Source organism: Canis lupus, chromosome 6 (assembly GCF_003254725.2).
Source record: "Canis lupus dingo isolate Sandy chromosome 6, ASM325472v2, whole genome shotgun sequence".
Classification (NCBI taxonomy): domain Eukaryota; kingdom Metazoa; phylum Chordata; class Mammalia; order Carnivora; family Canidae; genus Canis; species Canis lupus.
The window spans coordinates 15,787,557-15,809,260 of record NC_064248.1 but is presented as its reverse complement, the minus strand read 5'-3'; the positions used below and the strand labels follow the sequence as shown (position 1 = coordinate 15,809,260).

Sequence of the window (21,704 nt, the reverse complement as noted above, 5' to 3'; positions counted from 1 at the left end):
CCAGCCCTCAGGTGCACCTGCTCCCCCACCCCGACACTGGAGCTGGTGATAGGGGACTCGGAGGTGCTGGGGACCTGCTCCCTCCATCTCAGCAGGGGCCTGCGCAGGCTCTAGGTTTAGGGGCACCTGGCCGGCCAGGCCTCAGAGGCCTTGGGGTGTGGGGCCCCTGGATGTCCTTCCTCCTGGGAGACCCAGGAGGACATGTGGGGGGCACTGGGGAGGTCTATGCAGTGAGGTGAGATTTAGAGGCTGTGTGGGACCATGGTCCTGGGTCCCTACGGGGGGTCCTAGTGCACTGGGCTCCCCCCTGTGTGACAGCTTGGCGAGGGCCCCGGTGCAGGCAAGTGGGATGGGAGCCTCTGCTCCTTCTGCCGGCCCTGGAGGGGCTGATGGAGAAGCTGCCGTCTATACAGCAGTGGCCTTCAAGGCCCCCGGCTCGGGGCCTGCTAACGTGCCCTCCTGTAGTCCCCCTGCCCCTGGCCTGATGTCTCACACCCAAGAGGAAGCACGGCCAGTGGCACCGGGAGTTAGGAGGAATGGGTTCTGTGGGGGACCCTGGGCCTGAGACAGGGATACACTTTTAGGCAGGAAGGACCCCAGCTTGTCATTAGCTGTTACCACCTCCTGAGCTCCGCGTGGCAGGAGGCAGAGGGAGAGACTCGCTGTCGCGGACTGAGTGCCTGGGATGGACCCAAACATACCCGCAGTGGAGAGGTCTGTCGGTATTGCTGCCCCACACGCACCCCCACTTCTGGAACCCAGACCCAACTTTTTCCTGGGAGGGCCGCTCCAGGTCCCAGAGGCAGGCCCAAGTCCCACCTTCCCACCTGGGCCGAGGCCTCTGGTCCTATCGCGCCGCACCTGCTCACCCCACACACAGCCCAGCGCAGCCCTGCTGTCCCCATGGCACCAGCCTTGTCTGAGCTAGGGCTGCCCGGGTGCACCTGACACCAGCACCTGACACCAGCCGAGACCAATGAGCCGTCCTCCAGATCCGAAATTTGTCGCCAGTGCCAGGAGTGGGCAGGAGGGGCCCAGAGACTGAGAGCTAGGGACGGAGGGACAGAGAGACAGGGACAGAGGGCCAGGGGCCCAGGGGGCTGGGCCTTACCTGCGGAGTAGGGCTCCTGCTTGTCGGGGTGTGTGAACTCCTGCCGTTCGTACTTGGCCCGGATCCACTGCTCCCGCAGGAGTCTGGGGAAGAGAGTGAGCATCGTGCTGAGCCCGACCGCGGGGCTCACGGAGGCTCCTGGAACCCCGTGGGCACAAGGCCCCTGAAGGAACCCGTGTCCACCGCCTCCAGAAGGCAGGGTGGAAGGGCCACCAGCTTTGATTTTTAAATCATTTGCTAATCAGATAGTTTTACCACTAATACCTCCCCTTCAAAAAAAAAAAAAAATTAGCTCTGGGACACCTGGTGGTTCTGTTAGTTTGGCACCTGACTTGGTTTCAGGTCAGGTCTTCATCTTAGGGCCAGGAGATCGAGCCCCACGTCGAGCTCTGTGCTCAGCATGGAGTCTGCTCAGGACTCTCCCTCTGCCCCTCTGCCTGCTTGTGCTCTAAAATAAATAAACAATTCTTTTTTTTTAAGATTTTATTTATTTTTTTGAGCAAGAGACAGAAAAGGAGCAGGAGTGGGGGAGGGGCAGCGGGAGAAGCAGACTCCCCGCTGAGCAGGGAGCCCGATGCAGGACTTGATCCTGGGACCATGACCTGAGCTGAAGGCGATTCTTCACCATCTGAGCCACCCAGGCGCCTGATAAATAAATCTTTTAAAAATACATGTAAAAAAAAAATTAGTTCTAGGGGCATCTGGTGGGTTCAGCCAGTAGAGCATGCAACTCTTGATCTTAGGGTCATAAGTTCAAGCCCCATGTTGGGGGTAGAAATGACTAAAATAAACTTTAAAAAAAACTAGCTCCAATTCATGTATCATCAAATGTGGCCACGGAAAGCATCAAAAACAGAGGTCCCAGTCTCTCCCGAGGCTGTACCGCCATTACCCCAGAGAGGACCCCCGTGACCCGGCCCCCAGCCACAGCCCACTGCCGCGTGGACACTGCGCGTACACAGAATCGGGCGGGGTGTGTGGCCGTCTGTGCTGGACGTCCTGCATGGAGCACTTGGCCTGGGTGCCTCGTCCCTGAGGCTCCCAGCAGCAGCAGGAGGAAGCTGGGGGAGCAGGCGCCGGGGGAGTCCCCACCCTGCCCAGCAGAGCTCTCCCAAGCCACTCAGCCACCCGGGGCCCCGGCAAGGCCAGGGTGCACCCTTCCCCAGCTGCTGAGGCCATCTGGCCAGCCTCCTATACCAGGGAAAACCAGCACCAAAGGGGGTTCCCACTATGCACCAAGCCTCATGATGAGGGAGGCCCACACTCCTGTCTGACACTGTTCCTGAAACCGAAGACCTGCCTGTGCTCTCAGGAACTTGGGGGAGACAGGCCTCAGGGCTCCTCCACTGGTGCCAGGGCCCTCGGGGTTAACATGGGTGCCCCCCCCTGCAACCCAGAGCAAATGCAGAGCTGGATGTCCCCATGGCACCAGCCTTGTCTGAGCTAGGGCTCAGACGGACTGCCACGGCCTGGAGCCGGGGGCCGGGGGCAGCCAGGTGTGCAGGGTGACCACCTCTGGGAGCCCCCCACCCTACCCTGCCCAGCCCTGGAGCGCCCCGCTCTGCCCCCACTCAGGGCGGGCCTCCCACCTTCCCACAGCCCATCGGGGTGTCCCTAGCGCCGGGCAGGCAGCAGACCCCTTCCTTCCGCCCCCTGAGGCTGGTGCGAGCTGGGGGCACACCCGTGGAACCCCCCGCAGGAGCGTGGCTGTCTGCAGGCTCATCCACCACGTCGGGGTGCTGGCGTCGGACCGCCACTCCCGACCACCCTGCTGCCCTGGTCCCGTCAGCCGCAGAGTCCTACGCTCAGGTCCCTCTGCCCAGAGGCCTGGGCCTGGCCTCTCCCTCCTGGGGAGGTGACTGCCCTTGGGGCCTGCTTCCCCTCCCGCAGGGTGGGCAGCTCACCAGGCAGTGTCGCTCTCTTCCTTTGTACCATGGGGAAACTGAGGACCCAGGCACGGCTGCCGTCCCCACCTGCCTGTGCCCTCTGAACTCCCCAAGGCAAAGCCAGACCTCCTATCATTTAATCTGCCTGATTTCTGGCCTGGTTATGGGTTGAATTGCATCCACCACCCCAAAAATATGTTGGAATCCTAACCACCAGCACTTTACAGATGGGCCCATTCGGAAGGAAGATGGTTGTGGATTAACACGTCACAATGCATCAGGCTGGAGTGGGGCGCCCCCAGAGAGGGGGTCTGGACACAGGACAGCCGTGTGCAAGCTCAGGAGGGGGCTCAGGAGACGCGCCCCGCACATCCCAATGGCCAGCCTCCAGGAGGTGAGCTGACCTGGCCGGGGTTTTGTCCCTGCCCCGTCCAGCTGGGAACCCTGCCCACTGAGGGCTTGGGGGCACCTTAGGGGCACCTTTGGGCTCTGGCCTTCTTTCCGGGCCCCCAAGAGGGAAGCAGAGGGCTGGCTTACAGCAGAAGCAAAACTGGGAGGAGCCCTGCTGACTTTCTTCCTGCAGAGGCAGGGCTGAACCCGAGGGCGGGGGGCAGACACAGGAAGGGGGCCCATGCCCGCCTCTCTCTGAGTCACTGCCTGACGTGAGTGTGACCTCATCCCCAGGTCTTCTGAGCACCGTTCCTCGTGGTCTCCTCGTGGACTTGCCCGTGAACTCCAAGCCCCAGACAGGAGGCTGGGGAGGGGGCACACATCCCCTGGTTCCTCCTCAGGACACCCTGAGGCTGCTGCACCCCCATCCTGCAAGGGGCCCTGCTCCTCGGTGGGGATGCTGCACCCTACAGTTTACCGAGTGATTCAAACCATGCCCCTTGCCACCACCCCACACTGTACCCCACAGTCTACATGGGATCCGCAGCCTGCCCCCAACCACACCCCACAGTGAGCTGAGTGTGTTGGCCACCACTCCTCGCTGGTCTCATGGCTGCCTGGTCAGGTTTCCCTGTGAGGGGCTGGGACCCCACCCCTGCAGGCATCTGCACCCCCCTAGGCCTCAGGGGCGTGGCCTGGGCAGGCCTGAGTGCCTCCCAAGGGTGGGGATGGTGGCAGGCTCAGCTCCCACAAACTTCACCTAGCAGAGGCTTCTGGAAGGCAAGGCCTGCCCGGGGTCAGTTTGCTCCCTCCCAGGATGCCCCGTCACCTGGACAGGGAGTGGTGGAGGCAGGGATGGTCTCTGCGAGCATGTTATAGGGACCAGGGAACGGAGGAACCTGCCAGGCATCCTGTGACAAGGACACAGCCTGCGGGCCAGTCTGTCCCTTGTCATACACTCAGAAGGGAGATACAGGGCACGCATGCAAATAAGCAGACCACGGAGCAGCCTGCAGCTGAAGTGAAAATCCCAACAGCTGCTGGGCCTCGATGGTTCATATCGAGATGGCCAGGCAGGGCCTCGGGCTCCAGATTCCCCGTGGGCCCAGAAGTGGCTGGGCAGGGGGGCTCAGGATGTGACCGGTACCTGCCCCGGGGCTGGGGGGGGGTCGTCCCTGGCAATGGTTCTTGTCCCCAGAGACCTTGTGGCCATCAGCAGCATGTCCCCGGCCAGGTCCTCCCCCTTCTTTGCAAGCAAGGGAAGTTTGCCCCAGGCAGGTGGCTGAGAGCAGGTCTCCCACCTGCCTGCCTGGGATTGGGAACTCCCAGAGGAGACCCACATCCCAAGTCTTGGTTCCAGCTCATCTGCTGGGATCTGTGTCACCCTAAGAAATTCACCCAACCCCTCTGGGCCCTGGGAGCACCCTTGTCAAAAGAGAGCTGTCATCTCCAAGCCGTGGCTGCGCCACTGTGGACAGCGGCGAGCAGAGGCAGGCCAGTTGGGGGGTTTGAGTGATGCCCAAGGGGCCTGTCCTGCCCTGGAAGCACAGAGGGACATGGCGTCCTGGGGGGCGGTGCCCAGGGAGGCAGGGGGTTCAGGGAGGTCAAGAAATGCTGGGAGAAGGCAGCCCTGGTGGCTCAGCGGTTTAGCGCCGCCTTCAGCCCAGGGCCTGATCCTAGAGACCCTGGATCGAGTCCCATGTCGGGCTCCCTGCGTGGAGCCTGCTTCTCCCTCTGCCTGTGTCTCTGTCTCTCTCTCTCTTTCTGTGTCTCTCATGAATAAATAAATAAAATCTTAAAAAAAAAAAAAAAGAAATGCTGGGAGAAGGGGAGCCTGGACGGGGTGGACACCCCCCGGACCTTCTCAACATCCTCCTCTGACCACCTGGGGGCACTTGAGGCCCCCGGAGATGCATGCAGAGACCCACAGTGAGGCCTCACTGCCCTCCCTCCAGCCACCGGCTACCACCCCATCACCAGGCTTGGGGACTCGGCCATCCGCCCCCGCTCTGAGGGTGGCAGCCAGTGCCCAGTGGGTCCTCCCAACTCCAGCCCCTGAGAGAACCCCGCTGTGACTTACTGACAGTCGGAAAACGTGGGCCGGTAGTAGAAGGGAGGCACTTTGGACTCGTATGTGTCCCTCGCAACGTCATTCCCGTGGGAGGCCATGAACTGCAGAGGGAGGATGGGGTCAGTGCTCCTGGAGGCCGGGGCCTGGGGCAGGGGCCGGCTGACCCCAGAGCCCTGGTGGCCCCCAGCCCCTCCTGTCCCAGGGGAAGCAGTCCGCAACAGCCGCAGAGACAGCACCTCCAGTTCCACAGCAGGTGGAAGGGGCCCTGGAGAGGGTGGCAGAGATCCTGGGCCCTCCTCGTGTCCCCCAGGGCTGCAGAGCTGTCCCTCTGCTCGAGGTGCCCCATCCTCATCTCAGGTGAGGCCCGCTCTCCACTCATCTGGCCCATGCCCAGCAGGCAGCCCTTGAGTACTAGACACAGTGAGGGCCCGGGGCAGCGAAGGGTGGGCGGCAGGGGTCAGGAACCTGGAGCAGACTACTTACACAAGCAGTGGGGGAGCAGCAGGTGCAAAGGCCCTGGGGGCAGTGCCCGGCATGTGGGAGGAGATGCCCGGGCTGGTGCAGAGATCGGGCAGCAGGGAGTGCAGGCGGCCTGGAGGGCGAAGAGGGCGGAGGAGATTCCTTCCGCTCCACTCCTGCCTCCTTCCCGACGCCCTGGCGGAAAGCCTTTCTTCTAAAGACACTGAGCTTTGAGGACTATCAGGTCGTGACCAAGGCCGACCCAAGTGGGTCAACCGGAAAAAAACACCAACAGTAAGGCTGGTACCAAATTAGAATTCCAAAATCAGCTGCTCTTCTATCTAAAACATCAGTCAAGAACTAGGCAAAATACAAAGGACCAGCCTCATGAGAAATGTTCAGTCTCCACAAAGACAAAACGGACGCGTTCTGAGGGATGCACAAGAAACCCTGCCCAGAGACGCATGTTCTCCTGGTGTCCCTCTGTGTCATCTTTGCAGTTGTCAAACAAGGCAAAACAAAACAGGGATAGGATTTTTTAAAGCTAGCAATGGTTATAAAGTTCATTTTAAAAATTAACAAGCAAAAACGTTCTAGAAAATTCTGCAAAGACTCTTCCTACCAGATATTAAAACCTGGTACTGACCAGAAAGCCTAATCAATCCAACCAAACAAGGTCCAGAAATAGATCCAGGAAGTTCTAATATTCGATATTAGATTTAATAGGATGGATGGGGGGAGGGATGCCCATTCGTGTCAGCAGTGGGGGCAGGAAACTGTGAAACCATCAGACAAAGTGCATTTGGACACAAACTTTCAGTCAAAAAAGCTCCAATTGAATTAAAGATGTGATTTCCAAAACTAAACAGTAAAAGTAGTAGATAAAAACCATGGTATAATTCAAAAAATAATTTTAGGAAAATATGGGAGGAAATCTTTGTGACTTTGGACGAAGACATGGTTTCTTGGATGTGATCCCCAAAGCACAAACAAAAGAAAAAAATGGAACTTCATCAAAACGAACAACGTATGTGCTTCAAAGGATGCCGTCGAGGGCGCGCGAACGTTACGCCGAATGAAAGAATCCGGACGCTGAAGGCCACAGTGTGTGGCTGTCTTCACACGACGCGGCCAGAAGGGGTGACGCCCAAGGTGGGACGCAGCCCAGCAGGGACAGGAGGACGTCTCCTCGGAGGTGATGGGAGCACCCTGGAACCAGACACCAGTGGTGGCTGCACAAACCCAGGAATGCGATCAGTGCCACGGGACTGCTCACTTCAAAACGGCGGAGTCGTGGCTTTCACCTCAGGAATTAAACCTAGAGCTCCTGAAGAATATCAACTGCACGTGGAGCATTTCGAACATTTTATCTAAAAAGGAAAGTTAAAAGATACCTCACAGGAGGAGAAACGCTATTTGCAAATACCGTATCTGACGCGGTGCTCGTGTCCAGAATATATGAAGGACTCCACGTCGGAGCTCCCGGCTCAAGAATAAAAGCACAACCCGTGTTTAAAATCAGTGAAGGATCCGAATGGACATTTGTCCAAAGGACACACACAAGCGGCCAACAGACATATGAGAAGATGCTCACGTCGCTCATTATTCGGGAGACGCAAGTCAACCCCACAGCGAGAGACCACCTGCAGCCCCGGGGGTGGCCCGGCTCGGAGGCCAGCAGGGCAGCACGTTGGGGGGACCGGAACAGTCATGCACGGCCAGTGGGCACGTGCCCCGGGGACCAGCAGGTCCCTTCCAACACGGCCGTGCCACCCGGTCCAGGAGAGGCCACTCCGGCCCCCGCCCCGAGAGCTCGCCCAGACTGTTCCAGCGGCAGCATTCACGGGGGCTGCAGTGAGATGACCCCAGGCCCGGGGCTGGACGGGCGGGTGCGTAAGGCGAATGAGGTCCGTCCACACAGCGGGAATTACTCTGCGATAGAGGGGTGTGTGGTGTGGACACCTGCCACCCCGTGGGTGAAGCCCGGACACGTGGTGCTCCCTGGGGGGGAGGAAGTCACAGGGAGCACGGGGGGACATGGGAGCAGTGACCTGACCCGTCCGGAGGAGCGCATCCACTGGAACAGAAAGCAGACTCCCTGCTTCCAGCGGGGGCTGGGGAGGTGGTCATTTGGGGGAAATCTTCCAGGATCAGGCAGGGGGGATGGCTGCGCGGCCAGGCGACGTGGTGAAACCGACGGGCCACAGCCTCGCCCGGGAACTGCCTGGGGTGTGAACTCTACCTGGGTGATGCCGTGATGAGTCAGACCAGGCCTGGGGCCAAGCGGGACCATCTACACACCCTAGAACCCCTGAAACCACGGAAGACTGACAAATTTGACTACATCAAAGTAAATAAGTTTCCACTGCAAAAACCACCTCGAGCAAAGTCAAAAGACAACCCAGAAAAAAACGTCTCCTACTACCACCTCGGAGGGTTAGATCCCCAAATATAGAAGAACACGAGAAAGCGGAAGCGCCGATGTGCGCCCGCAGGGGCCAAGGCTGCGCCTGGCAAGGCGGACGAGAAAGCACAAGAGACTCCAGACCACGGCCTGAGATGCCCGGGGTCACTCTAGACCCAGAAATGCTGCACGAAGACCCCATGGGGATGCGGCCGGGAAGGACCTGGGGCAGAGTGCAGGGTGCAGCAGAGGCCTTCAGATGCAGGCTGCGGGGCCCAGAAGCCGCCGGGGAGGGAAATGGAGCCAAATCTGTGAGAAATTACAGACGTGTGGCCTCGGACCCGCAGGGATGAGGCTTCCAAGAGCTGCCACTGGCCCTGCCGGGGCACAGGTGCACCTGCCTGGCGGCCACTATCCCTCCAGTCACCTAGTCCACTGAATAAGGACTCTCCAGGAGAGGGATCACTGTGCATTGTGGGGGGGACGCCATGGGGGCCCCACACGGTCACCGGCTCCCTGCGTGCACGTGGCTCTTGACCAAAACACAGCCTCGGGGAAGCATCCAGGTGTTTGTGCACAGATAGGCGGGCAGACAGAACAAGGCCCAGCCATATGGTGGATGTTACCTTCTTGTAAAAAGGAGCGGAGCCCTGACCCACCAGAACCTGGGTGACCCTGGACGGGGTGGGGGGGGGCACTCGGTGAGAGAAGCAGACGCAGGGCCACCTGCTGGCCCTTTCATGGAAGTGCCCACCACGGGCACAGCGGTGGGGACACAGCACAGGAGCATCCTCCGGCCTGTGCACCAGACGGCTAAGCGCACGGGTTCTCTCCCAGGTGGAAATGTCCTAAAAGTGACTTTGGTGTCATTGGCCCCTAAACACACCAAAGACTGCTGAGATGTGCGCTTCCAACAGGCAAACTGGAGGCCAAGGGCACAGGACACAAAGGTCCTTTTGACCCCGCCTGGCCCCCGGCCCCACCCTCTGCCCTCTCACCCTCACCCATCCCCCCTCCCCATCCCATCCCTCCTGCCTCTCTCCCCACCCCTCCTACAAACCCTGTCTTCCCCCTGCCCTCACCCCCTGCCCCCTCCCGCTCCCCTACCCTATCCCTCCCAACTCCCCCCCCCCCCCCCACCTTGCAGTGTTAGTCCCAGTCAGGAGTCTGGAGCAAGGGTAAAGGGACCTTCAGGGTGTCTGACCGGGGGGCCAGGCCCAGGACACCCAGGTGGCAGCAGGACTACAGGGGATCCTCCCACCCACGGCCACCCCCACCCCACCCCCTCGCAGGCCCATACCTCCACTTGGGCCTCCTCCCAGGCATCCAGGCGGACAGACTTCACCTTGCTGACCTGGGGGATATTCCGGTGGATTCCGGAGCAGCTGAGACAGATGAACACCCCCAGGGTGTAGGAAGCCCAATCAGGATCTGGAAGGCAAAGGCCAGATGTCTGCTCAGGGAGGCTCCGACCCAGGGAATGGAGCAGGGCCGGGACTCTCGCCTCTGTCTGCCCATCCCTGCAAAGGGAGGCTGGCAAGGAGATCCCTGAGGCTCACGGGTTCTGTCCCACGTGAGGTCCCTCCCACCTGCCACAGGTGAGCAGCCCCATCCCCGATGTCCTAGCTGCTCCGCGGACACCCAAGTGGACAACGCATGGCCATGGGAGATGTGCTGGACGATGGCACTCGATCATGACAGGGACGTTGGCTTGGCCACGTGCCCACGCACTCGGACACACCTTGATGTCTCACTTACCCTCAAAGTGCAACGGGAACACGTGTGTGCATGAGTGGACGCAGCAACGCGCAGGGTGCTGATGGCTGCTTGACCTAACTGGGCAAGCAGGTCCAGGTATAAGTCGGCCCACTTTTCATTTGCAATCCATTTGCAAAAGCTGGTCCATTTGCAATTTTTCATATTGATGCACGGCAACCGAGCACAGTGGAACGTGACACGATATACTGGGCCCTGGAAGTGGCTCCGGGATTGTCTGCGTTCTGCACCCCCCATCCTAGTAACTGAGTGAGAGCCAGAGGCCGAAGGAGGGAGGCTCAGAGCGAGTGCTCAGAAGGGACGATGGTCTCTGAAGCACCTTCCGCTTGTAAGTAAAGCTTCTCCTGCATCAGGCTGGTTTAAGTCAGATGCCGGGAGGCCAGAGCCTCTCCTCAGATACCAAAGGCCTCATCACAGGCCCAAGCTCTGTGCTAGAAGTGTTTGCAGGGCGTGTGCAGATGTGAGTTGGCAGGTGTGGGTGTGCACATGTGTGTGAGCAGGTGTGGGTGTGCACACATGAGTGTGAATGGGCAGGTGTGGGTGTGGGGGCCGGTGCACCAGGCCCCTCTGGTTCCTGGACCAAGGACCCAGCAGCCCTGGCCCTGGGGGTGGCTGGCCCCTGCCCCAGACTCGCAGTGGCCCCAGGGCACCCGCCCTGCCTTGGTCCCCAGCTTCCTTCCCTGCCTGCATGGGGAGACAAGGGCCGGCTTGTTGCGGGACCCGAGAGGGACACAGGGAGTGGTGGGCTGAGCAATTGAGCACAGGGGTTCTGGTGATGACAGGCCCCACTCATAGCATCCCTGTCCCTGTCCCTGTCCCCGAGGCGCCCGTGGGGCGTGTGACCTGCTCTAGGGTCTAGAGAGGAAGTGGAGATGAGGGAGGCAGGTCACTTCTAAGTGGCACCCAGAATAGAGAAGTTTCGGGAGAAAAACAGCTACATCATCCTGAGGGACCCGTGCCCAGCCCCACAGGCAGACTGTCCGTGGGGGCTGGGGATCCTCTGAGCCCTCACTTCCAACCTCCCCTTGATGGGTGTTTATGGGATGGGGGTGCCTGGTGCAGGATGGGCCTCCTGGTGAGCCTGGGGTGCTAGGCGACGGGGCAGTGACTCCAGGCACAGACACAGGCTCCTGGTGGGGAACCTGAGAGCACCAGGGGCCCCAGCCCTCTGCCCCCTCCCTGTACTGGGGTTAGCAGACATCACTGCTCCACACAGGGTCAGCGAGGGATGTGGCCCAGAGAGCCTGAGGCCTCGGAGTGTGGTTCTGGGGGGTCCTTACCCCCACTCTGAGGAGCTATGAGCAGAGGGGCAGACAGACCACCGGCCCACCCACCCATCCTCCTGGACATCCCCTGTGTCCACCCTGGCTCCCCGTGTTCCCCCCATGGCCCCAGAAGCCAGAGCATCCTAGCAGCTTTTGCTCTGGAACCCTCCAGGGACTTCTCACCACCTCTCCTAGCTCCTCCTGGGCTGCTCCAGCCCCCCACATTTGGCGTCCCCTTCCTCCACTCATCTGGGTGCAGAGGTCACCCTCACAGGCTCCCCGGCTGCCAGCTGGGGGCCCCCTCAGTGTCCATCTCGGTTCCTAACCCCCTCTGCCGTCCTTGCATTCAGTTTCTTTGCCTGTTTACCGAGCACTGTCTGTCTCAGACCTAGAATATAAATGGGTCAGGGCTTGACATGCTCTGGGCCCCCTCTTAGCAGCCGGGTCTGTACCCACATCAGGGCCCCAGATGTCTGCACGGCCCCCACAGCCACGTCCCCGAACTCCCTTCCACTGGCCCAGGGAGGTGCCTTGGCAGCAGGGCTTGACTGCAGCCAGAAGCCAGGCCTCCAACATACTGGGGTCTACAGAGCAGGCAGGATGGGCCTGCAGGGAACCCCACAGAGTGGGCAGCTGGGGAACCAGCTCCGTGCCTCCCCGGGGGCCGGAGGGGGGATCAGAGAGCCACAGACCCCTTGCAGCCCAAGCGCTCTTGGCAGCACACAGACTGAAGACCCCACACGTGATCATGGGGACGCAGGGAACAGCAGAGCCCGTGGCTTTGCATGAACCAACCTGTGTCCTCTACTCTCAGAATACACTCTCCCTGCATTTTGGTGCCCCTCTCTAGAAACTGCCTGGCTGCTGCCCTGGGGGCACACCGAGGCCCCTGGTACCACCCCCCTGCCAGGCCTCCGCCCCACACCCCCGCTCTCCTGCGGCCCCAGCCCACCCTCGGTGTCCCTCCTGGATGCCCAGGCACACCCACCGTCCTAGGGACCCAGGAGCTGCTCCCTCTGTGAAAATGCTGCCCCACCAGGAAGTGAGCGACTCCTCTGGTCCAAGAGAATGTGAGCAGGGAAGACCCACACGGGCCACAGACACAGCCGCCAGCTGGGCCGGGGCTGCACCCCTGCCACCGTCCTCTGGTGCTGCCGCCTGCGAGGAGGGCCCCCCTCCCCAGCAGCGAGGAGCTGGCAGGAGTGGGCAGACATGGACTGCGGCCCAAGCTGCAGATTTCTGTAGGAAATCGCATCAGGGCAGGGCAGCAGGCTTTCTCCCAAAGCCAGACTGGGGAGCTGTGGCTCACTCACCCATTCACACTCACCAGAGAAGCACCCGGGCCCCTGTCCACCTGAGTGGCCACACTCCTGCTCACCAGGGAGGACCCCGTAGCCCCATCAGACGTGCTCTAGAGCTGAACAGACCCGCACCCGAGCCTGGGGGGCTGGGTCCCACTCCCTCCCCACCCTTCCTAGCTGTACGCCCCAAAGAAAATCACTTCACTGCTCTCTCTGTTTCTCCTCTGTAAAGTGAACAGAATACCATCAAGGACCCTGAGGCCACTAACAGCAGGGGGGACAGCCTGGCACACAGGGTGCTCAGGTAATGGCAGTCATCACACAGTGGCTGTGTGGCTCTGCTGACACAGCCCAGGCCACACGCCTTCCCAGGCACCCTCACGCACTCACGTCCCCGTTCGGATGCTAATTTCCTCAGCCCCTCTGAGCACAGGTCTGTGGCGGAGACCATGACCTGCCTCTCCTCCTCCCCGGGGTCACATGGCGCAACACTTCTCAGCCACCTGGAAGCTCGGTATGGCCGTGATTCTGGGCTATGGAACGTGATCAGAGGGACCCACGTCCCGCCAGGCCTGGCTGACGGCCACCACCCACCCATGGTGCTTCTTGTCTGCATCCTTGACCAAGGGGGTGGGGGTGGGGCGACTCTGGTGAGGGTGGAGGGGTGGAGGCCCCTGAGTCACTGTCTGGAGCAGAGAGGTCCCAGAGAGCTGGGACAGGTACCTGTGTACAGCACTGTGTTGTGAGCCAGTAACAAGCCCGGCCTCTGAGATGCAGAGCTGTTTGTTGCAGCTGCTGGGCTTCCTGACTCGGTCTGTCTCATTCATCGTGGGCTTCCCAAGGACAGAACCCAGCCAAAACCAGAGGCCAGGTTCTGTGATGAATTAATGACCCAACAGCCCTCTGTCTGCAGAACCCCTACTTCCCAAGAGGGCACCAAGGCCTTCTCCCCGACTCTACTAATGAACATTTGCTGAGGGCTACACCGTGCAGGGAGGGCTGGTGGGGCAGGAGAGGGCAACACACAGTCTACAATGAAAGGCTATCCCCGGGCAACAGGTGGAGAGCACCAAACCGAGGTGCAGAAAGGGGACAGTCAATCCACCCCCGGCTTCTGTCTTCCCCAGAGACCTCCACCAAAGCTGCTTAGTCCACCACTGTGTAGAGTGCCTGGCAGGCACATGGTCTGGGGCAAGCAGCACCCCTTCCAGGCTCGCCACCTCCTGTGTAAGATGGGACAGTAACCATCACTTGCAAAATAAGCCCAACTGGGACAGTCACTAGGGTGCAGAAGAGACCTCACTTTTTACCACTTGGTAATATCTGCTCTGACTGTGGACCGCTGGCCCAGGGCTGTCTCCTCACAGCCTTCCCTGACATGTGAGGAAATTCTGAGGTTGGCTAAACAAAGCCCACCAAACGCTCCTGCTCAGCCATCCTCCATCCTCATACACAGACTCTGGGACAAGGCTGTCTCTGTCCTGGCCTAGAAGACCTGTTTACAGAACACCTCAGTGGGGATTGGCAAACTGTAGCCCTTGGGCCTGTTTTTGTAAATAAAGTTTTATTGGCACACAGCCACACCCCTCATTTACACTTTGTGGCTGCTTCTGCAATACAGCGGCAAAGTCAAGTGGTTGTGACGAGGAGGTGTGGCCAACAGAGCCTGAAATATTTACTATCTGGTCCTTTAAGAAAACATTCGCCAGGCCCTGCATTAGAGGGAAAAGGGTGAGACAGATGTGAGAGCAAGGAAGGCATGTGATCAGAAGGCATAGCATCCTGCCACCACTAATGATCAAATGACAACAAGGCTCCTAGTTTGAAGGAGAGGTTACGAACTTGTCTGCCATCCTGCGGCTGGGACAAGGACCTACTGTTGTACAACTTAAAGCTGTTTGGCCCCAGCCTGCCCATCCAGCGTGTGGGAGTGTGGGAGGTATGCACACACACACACACACACACACACACACACACACACATGCCCTCAAACAGAACACAAGCAGCTGCTTCCATGGAGGGCTCTAGGAAGTCTGAACTAAGGGAGACACTAAGCCCTTCACATAAGGGTAAGGACAGGGCACCAGGCTGGCTCAATCATGACAGCAACTGACTTGATCTGAGTCATGAATTTGACCCCACATTGGGTGTAGAGAGTACTTATAAAAAAAAAAAATGCGGGATCCCTGGGTGGCGCAGCGGTTTGGCGCCTGCCTTTGGCCCAGGGCGCGATCCTGGAGACCCAGGATCGAATCCCACATCAGGCTCCCGGTGCATGGAGCCTGCTTCTCCCTCTGCCTATGTCTCTGCCTCTCTCTCTCTCTCTCTCTGTGACTATCATAAATAAATAAAAATTAAAAAAAAAAAATGCCAGCTAAATCAGGTGTGTCAGAGACTAGAGCAACACAGTTATCACTTGAGGAATAGAAAGTTTGTACCTTTTTTTAAAAAAAGATTTTATTTATTCATGAGAGAGAGAGAGAGAGAGAGAGAGGCAGAGACACAGGCAGGGGGAGAAGCAGACTCCATGCACCGGGAGCCCGACGTGGGACTCGATCCCGGGTCTCCAGGATCAGGCCCTGGGCCGAAGGTGGCACTAAACCGCTGAGCCACCCGGGCTGCCCAGTTTGTACCCTTTTAAAAAAGCTTTGGTGATGGCACCCTGTTACTCATCCACTGGAATGGCTGAAAAGCAAAAGACCAACATTACCAAGTGATGACGATATGGAGCAACTGGTAATTTCATACACCACTGGCAGGAGCATAAGTTGGTTCAACTCACTTTGGAAAACAGTTGCTCACATAATTAACCATCTTTTTCCTGTATACCAGCAATTCTACTCCTCAGTATTTACCAAAGTGGAGTGAAAACACATCCACAAAAAGATGCGCATACCCAATAACATTACAAAGAAGACAAAACCATGACCACCAGTGATTTACACCAGGAATGCAAAGCTGGCTTAACATTTGAAAATCAATGTAATTCACCATATTTACAGATTAAAAATGAAAAAACATATAACTGTCACTAGATTCAGAAGAAGCATGTGATAAAATCTAGCACCCTGGTAAAAAACTAGGACGTCTGGGTGGCTCAATGGTTGAGCATCTCCCTTCAGCTCAGGGTGTGATTCCGGGGTCCTGGAATTGAGTTCTGCGTCGGGCTCCCCACATGGAGCCTGCTTCTCCATCTGCCTATGTCTCTGCCTCTCTCTCTGTGTCTCTCATGAATAAATAAAATAAAATAAAATAAAAAAGAAAACTAGGAATAGAGGGGTGCTTTGCTAACTCGATATACAGCATCATGAAATATCTATAGCTAACATCATACCTAATGGAGAAAGACTGAATGCTTTTCCCTAGAATCAGGACCAAGACAGGAATGTCTGTTCTAATCACTTCTATTCAAAACAGAGTTGGAGATTCTAGTTTGTGCAATAAGGCAATAAAAGAAATAAGCTTCCAGATTGGAAAGGGAAAAATAAAACCTCTTTTATTCATACACAACATGATTATCAACCTAGAAAATTTGATGGATTCTAGAAAAACACTTCTAGAATTAATAAGGCTGCAGGATATAAGATAAATATACAAACATTAATTATATTTGTATATATCAGCAAAAAGCAGTTGGAAATTGAACATTTAAAAATGTCATTTCCATCCTGGAGATTGTTGTACAACAATGCGACTGTTTTAAATGTCACTGAACTATACTTGAAAGAGGGTAAAATAGTGAATTATATGTCATATAGATTTTACTACAATGAAAAGTTAAAAACACCATTTATAATTGCATAAAAAAATGAAATACGCAGTGGTAAATATGACAAACAATAATGCAAAGTAATGCACTGAACACTACAAAATACCGCTGAGACAGATGCATTACAGACCATGCGACTATGAAGTGAAAGATACCACTTTCAGGTTGGAAGACTCGATATCGTGAAGATGTAAATTCTCTCCAAATTTATCTATAGACTCAATGTCATCCCAATCAGAACTCCAGGAGGATTTTTAAATGTAAGTTAAATGAGTTCTAAAATTCAGATGCAAATTCAGGGGACCTAGAATAGCCAAAACAACTTTGGAAAAGGACAAAAATGGAGCACTAATACTTCTGGGTTTTAGAATTTATTGTAAAATTACAGTTATCGAGACAGCACAGTATTGGCGTAAAAACAAAGAGAAGATCACTGGCACAGAACAGAGCCCAGAAATATTTCCATACGTGTTATTGATGAAGGTGGAAAGGTGTCTTAGCAGAGAAAGAATAATCTTTCAGCACATGGTGCCAGAACAGTCGGACATCACCTGCAAAAATACTAAACTCGGCCCATGCCTCCTACCACCTACAACAAAGTCATTCAAAATGCATCATCACGCTAAATGTAAAACCCAAAACTATAAAACTTCCAAAAGAAAACAAGAGAAGTCTTTGTGAGAGTGCATGAGGCAAAGCCTTTTTGGTCACAGAAAACTAAAAAAAAATTAAGTTAGCGTCATCAGAATTTTTTAAAAGGTCTGCTCTTTGAAGGATGCTGGTTGAGGCAAGTTACAGCGGGAGAAATTTTGCAAATCGTGTCTCTGATACAGGATGTGTGTCCAAAATGCACAAAGGACCTCTGAGAGTAACAAGAACACTAACATCTCAGTGACATGAAGAGGCCGACGGGAATCCGAAGCACATCAGTGGGGGCCTGGCTCCCGGCACTCCTACGGGGGTGCATCTTACTGTGTGTAAATCATACCTCAATAAAAATGAATAAAAAGTCAGTGGCTGTTTCTATGGCTCCAGCCCTACCCCAGAGCCCAGAGAAGCAGAAAAACCAGGGCTTTTCACCCTGCTGGTCCTGCTGGGCGGGGTGGACAGGGACCTGCTTTCTCTAGGACATGCATGCTCCCTCCTCCAGGAGCTATGTCCAGCTGGCTCCTGGGGGCCACGCAGGCCAGTCCACGGGCCTGGCCTTAGAGAAGGAAGGAGGAGCGTCCTGGGCATCCCTCAGAGGCCCCCTGGTCACCCTGCCTGCCTCATCACACGCCCTGGGGCTGAGGACTCAGCACGTTACCCCACCTGGTCCCACAGCTCCATCTGAGGCTGATGCTATGATTAGGCCAATTCTACAGAGTAAGACACGTAAGGCCCAGCAGGGGTCAGACACTTGCCTTAGGTCGCACAATGGCAGACTGGCCCGGAACTGAACTACTTTCCTCCACAGGTTCAACAGAGGCAGGGGAGAGAGAAAAGGGGTCCCGGGGGTGGAGGCGGGTCACAGGTGAGACCACTGCTCACAGTGGTCATTGGTTCCCACCTGCTGACAGGCACCCCAGTGCCCTTTCAAGCCCATTAGTAGGCTGAGTTCACATTCAGGTTCTGAGGCTTCCAGGAGAGGAAGAGGAGGGGGAGCCCTCACCCCGTCACAGGGAAGAACCCTGCACTGTGCCAAGGCAAGGGCCCCGGGACAGGTGCGTGGTGCCGGGGAAGCGCCAGCGGGAGGTGGGCTGAGCTGGAACCAGGGGGGGAAGGCAAGAAGCCGAAGCGTGGGGCGCACACAGAGGCCGGCTATGTCTGGATCAAGCCAGTGGGACGCTTGGACCTGAGGTGCAAAGTGTGGTTCCCCCAAATCTCAGGCTGATGATTTCCACAGGGTTGTCTGGGTGCCACCTGCCTAGCAAAGATCTGGCTCCAATGTCACCTTTCTGTGGCCAGACAGGACTGTCACTGAGTGCCACCCAGAGGCTGGCCTGCCTGCCCGAAGCACCTGCACACGGTAGCTCAAGGCAGCTCCAGCAAGTGTGCCACCCACTGATGGGTAGAGTGCCTGTGATCCTAAAGATGGAGGCGTGGGGCCTCCCCCTGGGATCAGCTGGCTGGGGACACGGTCTGGCTGTCTCAGGACTCAGCGACCCTGGAGGGTTCCCCCATGCTTGAAATGCTGCCCTTGAGCCTGGGGTGGCTGTTCAATCAAGAGCCCAGATTTTAAAGAAGGATCTTGCCTCTGGAAGTAGAGCTCTTGAGGGGACTGACTGAACAACAGTTGACGACTTCCAGCCTCCAGGAGAGGGAGCCCCTGCACCCCACCCCCACCCCCCACCCCCCTGCAAGTGCCCGAGGGTGGAGTACCAGCAAGCTGGTCCCCCACTGGCCCTCATGGGTTGCTCCATGGGTTGCTCCAGGAGCCCCAGTACTCCTGCAGGAATTCCTGCTGAAATGTGCCTGCTCTTCACCCCTCCCTCCTCCCTCCAAGAGATCTCTGCAGATCTCTTGGGCAGATCTCCACAGGAGGGCCACCCTGATCCTACATGTGCACATGCGGTGGGAGGCTACGAAGAGCTGGACAAAGGCTGACAGGAGGTCCCCAGGGGAGACGTCACCCCAGCATTAGGGGGCCAGATGGGACTCGGGGCTCCTTCTCAGGCTGCTGGAGCACAGCGGAGTCTGCCCACACCCCCACATCAGAGCCAGGAGAGAGGCACCCAGCATAAGCAGTCTACATGTCCACAAAAGCCTCATGCTCCCGAGCCCAGAGCCCCTCGGGTGGGAGGGTAGCGAGTGGGGAACCCCAGCACCAGGACCCCCTGACCCCAGGCCCTGTTCTGGCTGCACCCCTTCCACATGGGGCAAGGAGCACAGCAGCAGCAGCCAGCCAGCCAGCCAGCCAGCCGTCCTCTCTCCGGGCACCAGGGACTCTGAGACTCCTTGCCCAGTAGCCTGGAGTGGGCCTCCAGGGCCCGTGTCCCCCAGCACAGACCACGAGGTGCTCTGTGCAACACTGCACCCCAGGGCATGTGCTGGTCTGGGGGAGCAGATGGAGGCCCTGCACCTAGAAGAGAGGGCTGTAGAGAGCAGCCAGGCCTGAGTGAGGAGCTCCACTCCTGCCCAACCCACATCAGCACCGGCACACCTCCAGTGCCAGCCTCCAGGTGCCAGCCGCGCCCTCTGTGCACAGACTCTGCCCCAGGCTGCCAGCTCTCTCACGGCTCCTCCCAGTACCCCCACCCCACCTCCCAGGGTTGTCCCTGCCCTCTGTTTGCCCCTGCTCTGCCCTGCCTTCTCCCAGGGAGCCTGCAGGTGACTCAGCCCCTCACCATTTCCTGGAGCAGAAATGAGGCATCTGTCCAGGTGAGACAGGGGGCAGGGCGCGGCAGGACGGGGCAGGTGGCATCACCCCCAAGCAAAGTCCAGCAGGGGAGGAGAGCACCGCCTATGCAGGGAGCCAGAACCAGGGGTCTTGGCAGAGCCCTGCAGCCGGCTCCGGAGAACCTGTCCCTTGCACACTGAGGCCCAGGAGTGAGGGGGGCATGGGTGCGGGCAGGGGGCTGCCAGCACCCCCACAGCCCCCTGCTGCCGGAACCCTCCCAACTCGCTCTGCTCTGTCTGCTTGCCTGGTCCTGTCTCCCTGCCCCCAGAGCAGCTCCGGGGCGGTGGGCACGTTTGCCTCTGCATGCCGAGTGGATTCCCCGAAGTGGTGGCCAGCTACAGAGCAGGCAGTGAGTGAGCTCCTGGCGGCGTGGGGCGCGAATCTTCCCCTCTCTCCCCTTCAGTGGGGGACCCAGCCGTCCCTTCAGACCCTCCCCTCCTGCCTGGCCCAGGGGTCTCCTTCTGGCACATTCCCTTCCCACCCTGGGACCACCCCCTTCAGCACCCATGCTGCCCGATTTCAGAGTCCTTCTCCTGACCCTGCGTGTCCACCCTAGCATCCCCGCCACTCACCAGCCCCCGGGGGCACACTCCGCGGGCCGGCGAGGTGCTCCACCGTCCTGGGCTGGGCAGCATGCGGCTGGCCTGCCCACCGCCAGGCTCTGGACACCTCCCTTGCATCTCATCTCGTCTCCTGGTTGTGAAAACCGTACTTGGGAGCCAAGTGGACGTGGTGGTTACACAACACTGGAATGTTCTAAATGCCACTGAACTGTTCGCTTTTATTTATTTATTTATTGAAGATTTTATTTATTCATTCCTGAGAAACACAGAGACAGAGGCAGAGACACAGGCAGAGGGAAAAGCAGCCCCCACGCAGGAAGCCCGATGCGGGACTCAATCCCAGGACTCCAGGATCACGCCCTGGGCCGAAGGCAGGCACTTAACTGCTGAGCCACCCGGGGATCCCATTGAACTGTTTGCTTTTAGTGGTCAATTTTATGTTATGTGAATTTCACCTCAGTGAAGAAAAAAACAGAAAAAGAAAACTGTGTACATTGCCAGTTTGTACATTGGCTTCCTGGTGTCTACCTCCAGCCTCTTTCTCTAGAATGTTCCCCGGCCCCAAGCTTGAGTGCCCACTCAGAGTCATGGCGATTTCTCAATCGTCACCCCTCATGCCAGTTCCTGGTCTCCACCCTTCTTCCCACAGCCTCAGCTCAAAACCAGTGTCCTCATCTCTCCCGGTCCTGCAACTCATACCTCATGTGCCAGCATGTCCTGTTACCCAAAGTTCAAAATATATCCATGATTTGACCACTTCCCACCACACAACTGCCAGCGTCCTAGAGCGCACCACTGTCACCTCTTGTTTGGACAACTCCAAAGCCCTCTAATGGTCTCCTGGCAACCACCTCACCTGTCAGCCCAGGACCCTCCATTACAGCGGGCAACAAGCCCTGCATGTGCCATGGTGGCGTGAGACTGTCCCCTACTCTCTGCTCCGGACACACTCACCTCCTTGCTTCTCCTCTGACCACAGGAAGCACACAGCTCACAGTGACAGGGGCCATTGTGCCTGCTACACCCTCCCCTCTTCTGGGTGCTCCGAGGATTAATTCTGGATAACCCCAGCACCAGCACCCCAACTTCTTACTCACCTGTCTCCATGTCCTGTTCTGGTGACCGCCTCATGCTCAGGGAACCCCAGACCTTACCATACCCCAGGACCACACCCTAACCGTGGTCACTGCCAGTGATGCCACACTCACCACCTCAATACCAGCGCCCACCCACTGCCTGCCCTGATGCTGGGGGCCACCAATCCACCTCCTGTGCCTTTCCACGTTGCCTGTATCTTCACTGCCTGCCCCGTCACACCATGTAGAGCCCA

General features: G+C 57.6%; 1 protein-coding gene and 1 long non-coding RNA gene across 4 annotated transcripts in view; one reads left to right on the top strand and one right to left on the bottom strand.

Annotated features, from left to right (window-relative positions):
- ADAP1 (ArfGAP with dual PH domains 1) overlaps window positions 1–21,704 on the bottom strand; it is a 54,434-nt gene that overhangs the window by 16,881 nt on the left and 15,849 nt on the right. For 2 of the 3 annotated variants that reach the window (XM_049111220.1, XM_025416000.3), the window contains exons 2-4: window positions 9,622–9,752; window positions 5,468–5,559; window positions 1,112–1,194 (exon numbers count right to left, since the gene is read on the bottom strand). In XM_049111220.1, the coding sequence (XP_048967177.1) occupies window positions 1,112–1,194; window positions 5,468–5,559; window positions 9,622–9,752 (306 nt within the window). Of the gene's footprint in view, window positions 1–1,111; window positions 1,195–5,467; window positions 5,560–9,621; window positions 9,753–20,383; window positions 20,403–21,704 lie in introns of those variants that run through there. The other variant, XM_049111221.1, reaches the window with a different exon arrangement.
- Window positions 19,728–20,577, top strand: LOC118355135 (uncharacterized). Its single transcript, XR_004816987.1, has 2 exons — window positions 19,728–19,792; window positions 20,080–20,577. It is a non-coding gene; the product is annotated as an uncharacterized LOC118355135 (long non-coding RNA).